The sequence below is a fragment of the Diceros bicornis genome, chromosome 17 (assembly GCF_020826845.1).
Source record: "Diceros bicornis minor isolate mBicDic1 chromosome 17, mDicBic1.mat.cur, whole genome shotgun sequence".
NCBI classification, from domain to species: Eukaryota; Metazoa; Chordata; class Mammalia; order Perissodactyla; family Rhinocerotidae; genus Diceros; species Diceros bicornis.
Window position 1 is genome coordinate 20,207,562 of NC_080756.1, and position 15,620 is coordinate 20,223,181.

At 37.1% G+C, this 15,620-nt stretch overlaps 1 protein-coding gene across 1 annotated transcript in view; it reads right to left on the reverse strand.

The window, feature by feature from the left end:
• SPATS2 (spermatogenesis associated serine rich 2) overlaps positions 1 to 15,620 on the reverse strand; it is a 127,841-nt gene that overhangs the window by 8,949 nt on the left and 103,272 nt on the right. The window contains 3 exon segments of the mRNA XM_058558333.1: positions 8,613 to 8,748; positions 11,438 to 11,617; positions 12,828 to 13,089. Of these exon segments, the coding sequence (XP_058414316.1) occupies positions 8,613 to 8,748; positions 11,438 to 11,617; positions 12,828 to 13,089 (578 nt within the window).

The window sequence follows — 15,620 nt, forward strand, 5'->3', positions numbered from 1 at the left end:
TAATACCTGCACGAACATGAAATGTTCCAATTCTCTTCAAATTTGGAATTCATTCTAATTTCTCCTTTTGAATGGGAATATAATTACAGGGTTAATAAAAGTTCTACCCTTATTTCTGGTTGTAAAACCAATCATATATATATATATGTGTATATATATATATATATACACACACACACATACATACATATACACACACATTATACTAATTCAATTTAGGTCAACATGTAGTTATGTTAGCACAAAGTAGTTAATATGGAGACTGCAGTGTGAGATATACAAAAAAAGTATAAGGCAGGGTCATTTCCTCAAGGAGCAAAATCCTTTATAGTGGAGTGCCAGAGAACACAGGCTTGATAATCATTATGCATGATGTTAATAAATAGACTTTTAACAAAACAAATTTGGTTGACATATTAATCCAAAAGCACCAGACTAGAGAGAAGATACAACTATTGTTGGGTAGCAATACTTTGCTAAGAAAGCATTTCCCAAACCTTGGCAATATTTTGCTCCAAGAACTCTAGCAGCATGTGGAACACCTAAAAGGCAAAACAAAAGCACGACTGAGATGGGAGCTGCCAGCCTGGAGCCTGACATTACCTCTCTCTCCTGCTGCTGTATCACCTTAAGATGTAGACTGTGTCCACCAGATGACAAATGTGTCTCTGACAAAGCTTGTAAAATACTTATTAAAAAGTTTCAGCAAACTCGTAAGCTTTCTGCAGCTTACAATCTTTATTATGAAAAGGTAGAATGTCACATGACACTGTTAGCAAGGAAAAAAAGTTCTGCGCCATCACAACCAGACTGTTTTATGGCAGTATGAGCTAGTACAGTGCGAGGGTACTTTTTTTTTCCTGTGAGAGTGACTAGCATCCATTTAAATTAACTTTGTTTCTTGATCAACTCATTGGTGATCATAAGAAATTCATAGGCATGGGCCGGCCCTGTGGCTTAGCGGTTAAGTGCCTGCGCTCCGCTGCTGGCCGCCCGGGTTCGGATCCCTGGCGCGCACCAACGCACGCTTCTCTGGCCATGCTGGGGCCGCATCCCACATGCAGCAACTAGAAAGATGTGCAGCTAGACATACAACTATCTACTGGGGCTTTGGGGGAAAAAAATTAATTACTTAATTAATTAAAAAAAGGAAAAGGAAATTCACAGGGCAGTGCATGGACAACCATTCGACCACTCCATTAAGAAAAAATAGTTTACATTTTCATGCCAAAAAACACTGAGAAGCAGTAAGCACTTTCATTTCTTTTTTTTGTTGTTTATCATGTTGCTATCTATTGATAACATCTATTGAAAGGTCCTGCGATGTTAGCCAAGCATTAAACAGAGGAATCTATTGATTAACTGAGGCTGTTGCAATATTTTCTCAGAGAAAAGCTTGATGAATATTTGCAATTTTACGTTAAATTTTTCACAAGTCTTTAAAATACAAAAATGAACAAATGTTAAAATATATGTTGTTCAAGTGCTTGACAATCAGCTTTTTTGATTGTAATGTAAGTGCTTGACATTAAGCTCTTGATAGCCGAGACATCCATTTCAAAGACATTCACCTTGAATAAACAGACTGCCAGCTACACAACTAGGTAAAGAGCCAGGCTGCCCTATCCAGGAAGTTTCCTTTTTAGAAAGCCCCGGTGACCTAGATAACTGATGGCTCCAGTGACCCTACTTTACCCTTCTCACTTTAATCGTTGCTCTTATGTTTTAAAGTCACCAATAAAGAGTGAACCCGTGAAACCCTAGGCACTCCACCCTTGAATGTGATAAAAACAGAACCTAGGTCTGCACACTCCTTAAGCAAATCTTGCTGTGTGACCCCAGGCGTGCTGTGTACCCTCCTGGACCTGTCAGTAATAACTTTGTTTTTTTCAAAGTTCCCTGATGATGGTTGCTGAGGTGCGTCTTAGAATTGTAGGAACCACAGGGGCTGGTCCAGCCACAACACAGTAGGGGCTCACCACAAGTAGTACGGGGCCCAGGTGAGTGTTGCCAGGCATTCCTACCTGGTAGCATCACTATCAATAGGCTGAGACCAACACAAGATGATATAATAATAACTTTATTAAAAGTACATCACATAACGTATTATAGTTGTGTAGAAGAATGACTGTATTTTTAGGTCATTAATGTAAATCATTTAAGGGTGATGTGTCACGATGTCCGCAACTTCCACATGGTTCCACTTTCAGCCCCCCACTCCCTGCCATACACACAGAGCAAATAAGTGATCATGTACTATCCTTTCAACTTTTCTGTATTTTTTAAAGTTTTCATAATAAAAAGTTGGGGAAATATTTGCATCACAAAATAAATAGGGAAGGTGGGAAGAGTTCAAAAGTGGAAAGAAGGCTAAGCATTAAGATAAATAGTAGAGGCATTTTTTACAATTAAAAACAATAATTTACTGTAATATGACTTTCTAACAATGAAGAAGCTTAAGCTAAAGTTTTCCATCTGTTCCTAATCTAAACGGTGGTCCCGGTACAGATCTGTGGCCACGAGATTCAAAAGTACCTGTGGTAGTTTTTAGATGCCGTAACTGCAGGCAATGAGTCCTCTCAGAGAAGGATGAAAGGCTCATTCAGACTGTCAGACTTTCTGTTACCTTGCTCACTCCAATACAGGGGGTTGCTAAGCTTGCAACTGTTCTCTCAAGGCTTTCCTGAATGGAAAGACACCATAATAAGCATCTGATACGCTGGATTCTGAAACTGCTAATGAAATTCAGCTAAATACTGCTGGGACTCTGTTTAGAAAGACACTAGGTCTTATTAAGTCTGGGCCTTATACAGTACAGAGAATTTCCATATCATTTCTTCAATCATGAAAATGGTTTTAGATAACTTGTCGCTGTTACTAAGGAAAAAGACTGGTAAATGTCTGAATGTTCTGTATTTCCTCCCCTCCTTACCAAGACCTTTTACCATCTTCACATTTGCTCATGTGAATGCTTCACATTACTTATTCTAAAGGTTTTGTCTAATTTATTCGCTCATAATAGTTGTTCCTGTAGCATTAGCATCTCTAAGATATATTATGTATCCATCATTTGAAGAAAGCCCTTTAATTAATACACATAGCTTACTGATTCTAGCTGTTGCCTTCAGTAATTCCTTGGTACCAAAAAAATTGTTAACTATCATTTGTTCATGGTTGTTGCACTAGAAAACAATGTTATAATGGAAACACCACTCTGGCAATTCCACAGCCAATTATTTCAAGGAATAATACTCTAAACCATTCAATAATGTTCTTAGAAAACATTTGTACTTGATTTGCTGAAAACTTAAAACCTATTTATTCTAATTCCACTAGCCAATCAAAGCAGAAATCCAAGCAAAGCCAATGCAAACACCTTTATTTCTCTGAAGACACCTCCCTCTTCCCATACATAACAACCAAAAAAGGAAATTGTCAATAGTTTTTTTTAGCAGAGAATTGACGACGCTTCGTGTGTTTTGTAAAACTCCACACTCACGGCACTGGCCTTACTGGAGTATGGGACACACATCTGGGCTCAAAACAAAAACAAAAAACATCAGTTAGGCAGCCAGGTCATCATATTGAGCTGAAAAATTGGGGTAAAATGAATTGAAAGAACTAGCTTATTACATCAAATTTGGATCTTATGAAAAATTTTGATGGGTTCCTCTTTGTCAAGAGTCCTTTACAAAGCATGTGGACATGTGATTTCTTATCTTAAGAGTCTGAAATAGCTTTTAAGAAGTTAGAATGTGAATATAAGTTGGTCTTGTGGGACAGGCCCTCAACAGACCTTTCTTTCTGTTCTTTTCCAGTGGTTAAAGCATCTCAATTCTAAAGTAATGCTAGCGACCATTTGACTTGATATTTTACAATATGTTTAGGAAAAAAGAATCAGAAGCAATCCAGATTACCAGGGAGTTTACTGTTCAAGTTTCCAGTTGGTAAGGAAAAATGGTTGGAGTGTTAAGCCACATAGTGAGCGGCAACTAGATCCTCATTTGAAACTGTGATTTGTTATTTTGAGTCCTCTCTCTGGAATTATGATAGCAATGTCTAAATGGAGATATGTGTGGACTATGAAGGCAAAGATTGAAGAATAAAGGCAATCAGAGATCTCTGGTAAGACACAGAAAAAGGAAGTATGGTATAGGGGAAAAGTATCACTTAATTTTGGGCAAATTATTTTTTTCTATGCCCATCTTTTTTCTCATCGATAAAATGAGTATAATACTACAAGTGATATTGTTCTATAAATTAAAGATACTGTGCATAAAAGCTTCTGACATATAATAATAGCTCAATAAATGGCAGCAGCAATTATTATTCTAAATTTCTGTACTCATCTTGATTTCTTAGTTTCAGTAAAATAGCCACTTAGTAAAATGCCCTCATAGTAACTGTGGCAAATCAGTATACATTCTAGATCCATTGTCTAGAAATTCTTAAGTAAACAAATACACACACTAAAACAGAGGAGGCAGTTATATAGAGGTGAATCAAAGATAACTTTAAGTGAAAAGAATACATTACAAAATTACACTCTCACTAGGATTACAACTAGTAAGATTATGCATACATATAGGAAAAAAGGACACAAGGGAACATGGAAAAAAAGAAATTAATTATGTGTTAAGATGGTAGAGTTATATGACATTTTGATTTTTAAAAAACTGTTATAATTTTGGGAACTACAGTAAAAAAATAAGAGGAAATAATGGAAACTTTAAAAAAAGAAAAAAAAAATTCAGATTCCTTCATCAAATGCTCGCATTCTACCCCAGTCTCTGACTTCATCCCTCACTACTTTCAACTACTGTCCCTTAGCCTCAGCTACACTGTGCAGAATCCTGACCTCTCCTTTCTCTCCCTATGCTTATCTCACATCTCCTAAATGCAGTATTCCATCCCCATTCCCAGTGTAAATTCCATGCTTCTTTCAAGGCTTGATAATGGATTCATATCCTCCAAGAAATCTTTGCTAATTGACCCCACTCCATAGTAACCTTTCCCTTAATCTTCACACCCTTCCCACAACTAAGATCTGACCTGAGGAATATCTGAATCACAAGTCACTCCAAGTTGTGACTTACGAAGAGTGATTTAGGACCTTCTGAGTTACAAAATCAACAGAACATTGAATATTTGGATGGAATATTCCTTCTTATAGTTTTATTTTATTGAAATAAAAAAATACTTATAAAGGCTTTCATAGGCTCAGTCAAAATCCTGGCCCTCCTCATTCTAACCCTGTTCCATAATGACTAAATTCCTTAATCCTTAAACTCTTCTACAGTGGGGTTTCTTTGTTACATAGCCTTTAAGCTGAGGAGGAAATAATATATATGACATGTACCAAGAGTCTCTAGCCTTCTTCTCAAGCTTTAGTGGGGAAGTGAGCCACCGTGATAGATGGGATGAAGATCATAGGTTATTGGGAGTCAGAACACACAGATTCAAATATTGAGTCTGCAACTTATCATGTCATGTTAGGTAAATCGCTTAACCTAAGACTCAAATCCCTTTTAATAGTAAAGTAGAATTAAAAATTCCTACTTCACAGGACAGAAATATGAATAAAGAAATCAGATAATATGATTGAACATGTTTGGTAAACGGTAAAGTAATTTTCAACAAATGTTATTAGTTGTTTTGACAGATGGTTAAAGAGTAAAATTTTAAAATCAAGGAACACTGAAAACCATGGAGGGAAGTACTAGTAGAAATAAGATATCAATGTACTAAACACGTAGAAACTGAAGAATAATTTAAAACTATGCAGCTATATACATTTTTGATAACACATTATTACACTAGCCCATTCCCTTATTTCTATGTTTTTTTAGACATTTTTGAAAGTGCTTTGGTTCATAAAATGATTCCTAAATTTTCAGCATCTCTATATGGACTTTAAGGATCTAAAAGTCTTTGTTAAGACTACTGGTAGTTTAATATAAGAAAAGAGAAGTTCAAATAAAAGGAAGTAATTTTTCTAAGTGAGGAATCAGCTAGGAAAAATTTCAAAATCTTAAGCATAGACTTACATTGACTTTACGAAACTTCTTACCCGTTTTCTCACTTTAATAAGTACCTTTTAACTTTCAACAAAATAGAAATTTTTATTTAAAAGGCAAACTGAGTGTGTATCCTGTTGGCATTTTTCATCAATACATTTTATGACAACTGTTCAAAGTAGTTTCTATACTCCAGCTTCCTGTCCCACTCCAGATCCTGCTCCTTAATAGCTTTAAACTTAAGTCAACTAATAGCTCCAACAATGTAAGTCAGACAAATTTGATTAATTAACAAATAAACTTGAGTCTAGGGATGATTATTACTAGATCACCAATAAGAACAGATTTTAGGTTTTATATATTGGGAAGCCTCAGATTTTACCCTCCCACAGGTATGTGTCAGCTTTCATTTGGCCTCCTAGTGAAAGCAGTTATCCGTGTAATCCTCCTACTACCCCGACAGGGGTAATGTAATCTTACTGTCGCAAATTTGCTAGAACTCTTTGCTTTTCCTTTATACTATAACCAAGACAAAAAATGGCTTCCTAAGTGACATTAACCCCAAGCTCTGGTTCAGTGCCAAATGTAGTTAGCTCACCTGCCAATTATATCTTGAAGTAGTAATTCCAAGGGGCAATGAAATAAAGCAGTTTAAAAACCCAATCAGCCAGAGAGAAGGGCTTTACACCAGCAGGAAAGGGCAGGTGATCTCTTTCCTCAAGTTAAATTGATCTGGTTGCTACGCCTGCTAATCAATCCTAAATACACAGTTCCCAGGCAGGAAATCATTTCATTTGTCATTTATCGAAGGAGGCTCCCTCTGGCTGGGTTTCAAGTCAACAGGAACTCACAAATCTCTCTCCCGGAAGTGTGTTTCCTGGTTCAGGCTGGTTCTGGATGGAATCAGATCCTGTGGCTAAGTAATCAGTAAGCTAAACAGTCATGGAAACCAGAGGCTTATCAAGGCAAAGTTTTGATGACCTACTCTAAGCTCTTTATTCTTTCTCAAATGAGCCAACAATATCTGATATGGTAATAAGCCAGGGAAAAATTTCCAGAAGTTAGAGCTTATTTTAAGGTGAGTTTGGGAGAATTGGTTGGATATAGATAAGTACAAAGATGTAGGAGAGCATATTAGGCTGGGCAAGTGGCATTAACTCATATATGGAAAAGGAAATGTGAATGTTAAGTTTTGAGTCAAGTAATCCGGCTGGAGAAAAATGTATGTAAGAAAAACAGAAGCTATGAGATTAAGTTTCTAGCTATAAAACCTGAAACAGGAAACTCAGGATTCAGGACAAAGCATGGGTAGACTAGCAGATGAATTATCTATCCTAAAAGTACTTTTGGTTGTGATGATTTAATGGACCATTCTACACTTTGCAAATGATAAAAGTAGGGGTCAGCAACTTTTTGGAAGCTTTATTCTACATCTTCGTTAATTCACTCCCTCTTCATTCCACAGAACAGGAGGACTGAGTCTACCCACACTCCCTCTATCTTGTCTGCCGGGGCATGAAGTGACCAGACTAAGTTTGTGAACAGAGACACAGACGAATACGACCTAAGGGAACAGTCCACAGACAGGCAAGAAAATGGATGGTTGGGAGGGAGAGTGGTGCAGCTTTTCTCTATCCATGAATACTTCCTCTGATATTTCAAATCCAGGCTAATCTTATAAATAAGTGGAGTGGACAGTCCTAAATCCCCAAACGTCAACCTAGCTGCTTGTCTGCCCACCATTTTACTTAATTTGGTCCTTAGAACTTTTCTGTTTTCAAAAAAGTCCCCTATAAAATACAAATACCCACTCCCCCCAAAAGGAGTTATGGTTTAAATATCAGTTAACACCTTAATATCTAATAGTTAAAATGGTTTCAGTGTTCTAGAAAATACATTTCTCCCCCCAAAAGTTTCTATAATCAAATACATTTGAGAAACAGCATGGCACAGCTCCCTCTTGTGATGCACAATGCACATTAGCATTGAAAAGGCATTGAGATAAGTCCAGTCCAGTAGTAAAATAAAAAAAAAAGGTATTTTCAAACCTCTTTAACTACCAAACCCTATTTCTCATACAGGACACATATTAATATATTTTAAGATATGAGTATTCTTTAGAACATAGTTTGAAAAACACAAAATTAAAACAAATCAATGATTGATAATAGGGCACAGAAGAGACCATTATGGTGGGGTGCTTTAGGAAGGATGAAAGGAGGTAGGAAAGCAAAGACAGATCTTTTCTACTTTATAACTGTGTTCAAACACATCATGTCATTGGTTACAGGTTCCTGGTTTAAAACATAGACCATAAAGAAAGAATGCATGATCTACTCTATAATTATTTGTCCATTTCCAAACAATATTAACCTCAGGCCCATTTCTGGAGCATTACGATTCTTTGTGCTACTCATTCCCACACTGTGTCCAAAAGAATATACCTTAGGATTTTTAGTAAATATATCATAGGATTTTTAAGTCTCCACTATGTTGAGTAGTTAAGAGTCAGGAATTAGAAAACTTGGTGAATGGCTGATGATCTTTATAAATGATCCTTTTTGTGCTACTGATATCAAATGCAACTTAACTTACCAGTTCTGCAATTCAGCAAAAGCCTGTTTCATTTTCTTAATGGAAGCATCCATCTCTTCTTTAACTACAACTCGATACCGTGCAAGAGACACTGTACAGCGCTGGAGGTCTTTCACAGATTTTTCAATATTGGAACCTTGGAAAAAAACCCAAGGATTAATTAAAAAAAAAGGAGCATAGGTAACTTGAAAGTTGGATCTGAACACTTAACGCATGTAAAGTAACAAATGTCATGCAGACTAAGAATGTTTCCTAAATGGCCACCCTCCTCAACAAAAAACTGATGTTTTCACATATTTTTTAAAAAAAATTAAGCATCCTAGCTAAGACGGAGTAATAGGAATTGGATCTACCCTCCTGGCTTAACAACTAAACACACACACAGATAAAATATATGAAACAATGGTTTTCAGACAATGGACAATAGGCAGTACTTTTTCCCTGAGAAAACAGAAACAAAAGAAGTGAGCCCTAGGATTGCCCCAACTTACTGCCACCGGAGTTTCCAGGCTGCAAGGCAAGGAAGAGCAATCCTAAACTGAGCCTGGAGGTCTCCCTGAACTGAGGGGACACAGTTGAGAAGTTGGGGAGGCCACAGTGGCTAAAATTCGCAGGGCAGAATATGGAGGTGAGAGAGCTATGCAAAGAGCAGAGTTGTACAGAGATCTTCAGAAGATCTGAGTGCACGACTGTGAGGAGACTACCCGAGACTGGGAAAAGAACCACTGGAAAGGAGCAAGTGGAACAATTCCTAGAGCTCAGCCAGGCCAGGAATACTTCATGTTCACACTACCCAGAGTGGGGCACCAGGTAGAGCACTTGGAAGGGTACTGCCTCAGTAAGGAGGCAAATTAGCTCTGGACTAAAGGCTGCTCTAGTTCTACCTAACAAAGCTTAAAAGCAACCCTCAAACTATTTCCAAGGAACAGTCCCAGAACCAATCATGAGAGTATTTAAAGAAATATAAAAATATCTAGCAATCAACAAAGCAAAATTCACAATATCTGGCATCCAATAAAAAAGTACTAGGCATACAAAGAGGCAGAAAAATATGACCCGTAATGAAGAGAAAAATCAATTAACAGAAGCAGATGCAGAAATGACACAGATGTAGAAGCAAGTAGATAAGGACATCAAAACAGCTAATATAATCAGATACCTTGTATGTTCAAGAAGGTAGAGGAAAGTTAAAGAGAGACATGGAAGATATTCTAAAAGACCCCAACTGAACCTCTAGAAGTGAAAAAAAAAATGATGTCGGAGATGAAAAATATATTGGATGGGATTAGCAGATTAGGAGCTGCTAAAAAAAAAAATGACTAATGAATTTGAAGACAGCAACTTTAGAAACTATTCAAAACTAAATGAAACACACAGAGCAAAAAGACTAAAAAAAATAACTATTTGAATAGGTACCAAATTTTCAAAACTCTCCAAATGCCAGGATTTAGTAGAATATAATTCACCATGCAGACATTACAAAATTGATAAAGCTCTCTCTCTGTAGTATAGTTTAAAGCATTATATGTGGGTAAGCCAACTCGTAGATAAAGATGAAATACATCTACCTACTCAAAACATTTTAACCAGTTTCCAAGAGTTCTATTAACCTTTCTATACTCACCAACGTCAAAGTTATATATACAATTGAGGGTTGCAATCATGGATCTATAAAGTTTATAATGTGCCAAGATACAAATTTTCAATTTTTTATTTAAATTCTTCTTCATCTCAACTTGATTTCTTTTAAAATCTATGTAAAAGCTCTCAAGCTTTGTGCTTTTATTTTTATTTTTATTTTTTTGTGAGGAGATCAGCCCTGAGCTAACATCCGCCAATCCTCCTCTTTTTTTGCTGAGGAAGACGGCCCTGGGCTAACATCGGTGCCTATCTTCCTCCACTTTATATGGGACGCCGCCACAGCATGGCCCACCAAGCAGTACTTCGGTGCGCGCCCGGGATCCGAACCAGCGAACCCCGGGCCGCCGCAGCGGAGCGCGCGCACTTAACCGCTTGCGCCACCGGGCCGGCCCCTGTGCTTTTATTTTTGTTTGACTGAATATTTTCAGACTTGCTCTTCTGCACCAAGCTGAGGGTTATGTTAGAAAGATGAAAAAGGAGAGCTTTACTAATTAAATTTAGCTCATGTGGAATAAATAATTCAATAAAGAGCTACAGGTTACCAGTGTCTTTTACATTTCTATGTTTCATTTGTTTAGTGAAGTGGACCACCATGCCTAGATGAATGACACTCACAGGGGCTATTATCTCTATTATTTAAATGATTACTATAGTTAAGAATAATCATTAAAAAAAAAGAAAGCAAAGAACTACCATTAGTCAATGCTAAGTACTTAAGAGAAAATAATCTTGTTTAAACCTTGAGTCTGACAGATATCAGTAAGAGCATGAAGTTGTAAAGAGTAATGAAAATATTTCTTTAAAATGTCCTGTCAGAGATGGCAGGGCTTTTTACTGTTGAGTCAACTGAAGATAAAAATGAAGGAAACAGCACAATAATGTTATAGTAAAGCAAATAAAAGAAACAAGTTAATGTTAGCAGAAAAGTCATCCTGGCAGTAGTTTGACTTTCATTCACAAAAAGGATTCCCATCACTGTAACAAGACTGTACAGCATCTAAACTACTATCTAACTCCAACTGTGTAGAGTTAGGGAAGGGCTAGGTAGTCATTGCCTGGAAATCAGAAAAAGTATTACCTGCTGCCCTTCAGAAACCTTATCTATGGGACAAAGAGATAACTTGCCCTCTTTAGCCAAAAACACAGATTTTTTGTTTTCTCTCAAAGGTAGGCCTCTGATTTACCTAGCTTTTTGTTGGTGGAGGAGAGTGGAACATCTTCCATCCCCAGATTTGAAAACTGAGCTCCAGCGGTAGGTCTTGAGAGAGACTTGGCAGCACTCCTATTTTGTTGAGAATTCTGAGTAGAGTGCATAGTCAAAGATTTGGACTCAAAATCAGAGACACCATCCTCCAGCATGGATCCTGTGAAAGAAAGAGGCCAGTATTTTAGAGCAAAATTTATGGGTAAATCAATCAAGCAGTCTTAAGTACACACAAAGGAAAAAAGGTAAAAATGTCTGAGGCAAAACTATGCCTCTTAGAAGGTTGTGAACAAAATCAACTGACAAAATAGATCAAAGAGCAGAATCAGTTGGACAAGGCTATCAGTAGCATCTGGCTTATCCTGAGGTGGCATCCTGAATGAAGAAGAGGAGGAGTCTGAGTTAACGCATCTCTAGAGAGGTCGGCTCATTCCCTGTATCTGGGTAGCTTCCTTGCAGCTATGGGCACAAGGAGGTGAAGACAGTCAACATCACCAACTTCTGAAAGCTTCTGTAAGTTATACTGAGGAAAAAAGAGTTTTACACTGTCCCAGGAAAAGAAGAGTTTTAAAAGCTTTACGGAATAGAAAGGGCAAAGAGCAAGGAAATGAAAGGAAAGCTAGCTCAGAAAAAAACGGAAGCCATCATCATTGGTTTGTTTGAGGTCAGTGTAGGTGCTATATCTTTCACTAAGTCTTTCTGTGTGTATGCGAACTAATCAATCAAAGAATATCTAAAAAGTACAGCATAATTCTTAAATTGGCATTACATTTTTAAAGCCAGCAGCAACAGAACAAGGGGAGCTGGATTTACAAACAAATAATTTAAAAAACTATTTTAAAAGAGATATTCTTAACATCTTCCCAGCCCTCAACAAAATAGTTAATAAAACAAACCAAAAAGCTTATAAAATATTTGAGTTTACAACTAACACTTCACTAGAAAACAAATGTGACACTATAAAAACCAACAATCTACCTCACATGAAAGCCATGGGATTAGAGTTATTATTATATATTCCTCACTGTGTTGGGTCTTAGGATAATATCAACGTCAACTCATCATCATCATTTTCCTTAATAAGTGTGCAATTAAAAAAAAATCATCTTATGGTCTAAAGTACTAAGGGACTATTAAGTTAGATTTCCACAAGACTGATTTAGACTAAAATTAAATATGAGACAATGGAACAAGAATTATATTTTTCTAGGCCTTTGATAACTACAAAATGTGACTCTTTCACATAAGAGGTAACAAAAACCAAAAAGTAAAGGGCTAACTAGATTTAATTTATTGATGCTTTCTCAACCAGGAAGCCTCTGTATTTTCCAACAGAATGCAACTTTTCAAAGACCTGTTAACAAACTCACCTGTTCTGTCCAGCATATCTGGCATAGCTGATTCAGGGTCCTCCAATTCTCTAGCGTCTATTGAAAGCGTCTCCATACCTTCACTGAGTGAGTCCACAGACTCAGTATCATTGATGGCACCGTTGACATGGTAACCATTAATACCACCTTTCTCGGAGGAAGGCGCAGACTGCTCCTCTTGAATGGAAACCGATTTACTGGAATCTGGGATACTGTTACTTGTTTCTGCTGCAGGTTTTGGTTTGCTTTTCTTCTTTTTGTTCTAATGGTTATTAAAGATTTGAAAAAAGAAAAGAAAAACAAGACCCTCACAACCCAGAGAGGTAACTGTAGCTACCCAAAGGCAACCAACGTTACCAATTTCTCATATGCTCTTCCAAAAGTTGAACATACTTTTGTACATATTGAACAACTGACTAAAACAACTATGTAAAATACTTTGGATACAAACACATAAATATAAAAAATTTATGCACGGCAAAACCCACCATAAGCAAAATCAAAAGATAAATTACAAAATATGAAAAAATACGTGCAACTTACTCGAGCTAAATATATACAGAGCTCTAACAAAAACAATAACCCACTAGAAAAGATAGTATAGGATATAAACATATGGAATGAAGTGCAACCTTAGTCAAATAAGAGACATAAATTAAAACTGCACTGCAGAGGATTCTAGGAAGATGGCAGAGGAGGAAGCATCAGGAATCTGTCTCTGCACCTAGACAACAATGCACTGGCAGAATATGCATGGTGTAACTTTTGGAACTCTGGAATCTAATGAAGGCTTGCAATTTCTTGGGGAAGACTTGGAAGCAAATTGTGGTTAATTTTGGTCAATTTCAGCTCTTAGCACAGTAGCAACTAGCTCACCCTCAGCTAGGAGACAGGCAGCTGTGCATCTGTTCCTGGAGCAGCTTACACACAGCTTGTGGAAGCTAGGGTAGGCAAAAAGGACCCTTTACTACAAATAGCGGGAATCTGTGCTCTGATCGCTGATTGCTGCTTTTGATCACAAAGGTACAAAGAGGCAGGCAGCCACTGTTGTTGCACCTCCTCCCAACGCTACAAGCTCTTCCTCCTCTGGCTGAAGTGACTTCCAAGGGAATTAAGGGGTCAGTACCCCTCCCCCTCACTTTATTTTTCTCTTTTTCCCCTTTTGGGAGCCAGATATTAAATACTTGGCATTCAAAAACAACTGCATATATGAGAAAAATTTGAAAGTGACCACATACGCCAAGAGAAAGGCTCAGAAAAGACCTTAAGGGTACACCCCAGGCTGACTCTAGGTACAGAGGCAGTTTACAGCAATTAAAAAAACAGAACCAATAACAAAAAAACAGCAAACCCCAAGGAAGGGGGTGAATCTGATTTCCAGAGATACCACATTATTAGATTCAAATGTCTGATTTTCAACAAAAAATCACAAGGCACACAAAGAAACAGGAAAGTATGGCCCCATTCAAAGGAAAAAAATAAAACAACAGAAATCGTCTCTGAAAAAGACCTGATAACAGATATATTAGACAAAGACGTTAAGATAACCGTCCTTATCAAGATACTCAAAGAACTAAAGAAAGATGTGGAGAAAGTCAAGAAAACAAAATATAAACAAAATGAAAATATCAATTAAAAAACAGAAAACCTAAAAAGGAATAAGAAGAAATTCTGGAGCTGAAAAGTATAATAACTGAAATGAAAAAAATCATTAGAGGGATTCAAAGGCAGATCTGAGTAGGCAGAAAAAAGAATCAGTGAACTTGAAAATAGGACAATGGAAATTACTGACTCTGAGGAACAGAAAGAAAAAAGATTGAAGTGAACAGAGCCTCAGGGACCTGTGGGACACCATCAAGCAGACCAATATACACATCATAGAAGTCCTAGGAGTTAGAGAGAGAGGAAGGGGCAGAATGAATATTTGAAGAAATAATGGCTGAAAACTTCCCAAATTTGATGAAAGACATGAATATAAATATCCAAGAAGCTTAACAAACTCCAAATAAGATGAACTCAAAGAGACTGAGACACAGTATAATATATATCAGAAAAAAATAGACATTAAATCAAAAAAGGTTACAAGAGACAAAGGAGGACATTATATATTAATAAAAGGTTTAATACAGCAAGAAGATATAACAATTATAAACTTTACACACCTAATGAGAGACAATCAAAATATATGAAGCAGGGCCAGCCCCGTGGCTTAGCGGTTAAGAGTGCGCGCTCCGCTGCTGGCGGCCCAGGTTCGGATCCCGGGTGCGCACCGACGCACCGCTTCTCCGGCCATGCTGAGGCCGCGTGCCACATACAGCATCTAGAAGGATGTGCAGCTATGACATACAACTATCTACTGGGGCTTTGGGGGGAAAATAAATAAATAAAATCTTAAAAAAAAAAAACACAAAATATATGAAGCAATAACTAACAGAATTGAAGAGAGAAACAGACAGTTCTACAATAATACATGGAGACTTCAATATCCCACTCACAATAATAGATAGAACAATCAGACAGAAGATAAGTAAAGAAACAGAGGATTTAAACAACATAATAGATCAACTAGATCTAATAGACATATACAGAACACTCTACCCAACAACAACAGCATACACATTCTTCTCAAGTGCACATGGGACATTTTCCAGGCTACAGCACATGTTAGGCCACAAAAAGTCTCAATAGATTTTTAAAAATAGATATAATACACAGCATCTTCTCTGACCACAATGGGATGAAGTTAGAAATCAATAACAGAAAGAAAACTGGAAAATTCACAATATTGTGTAA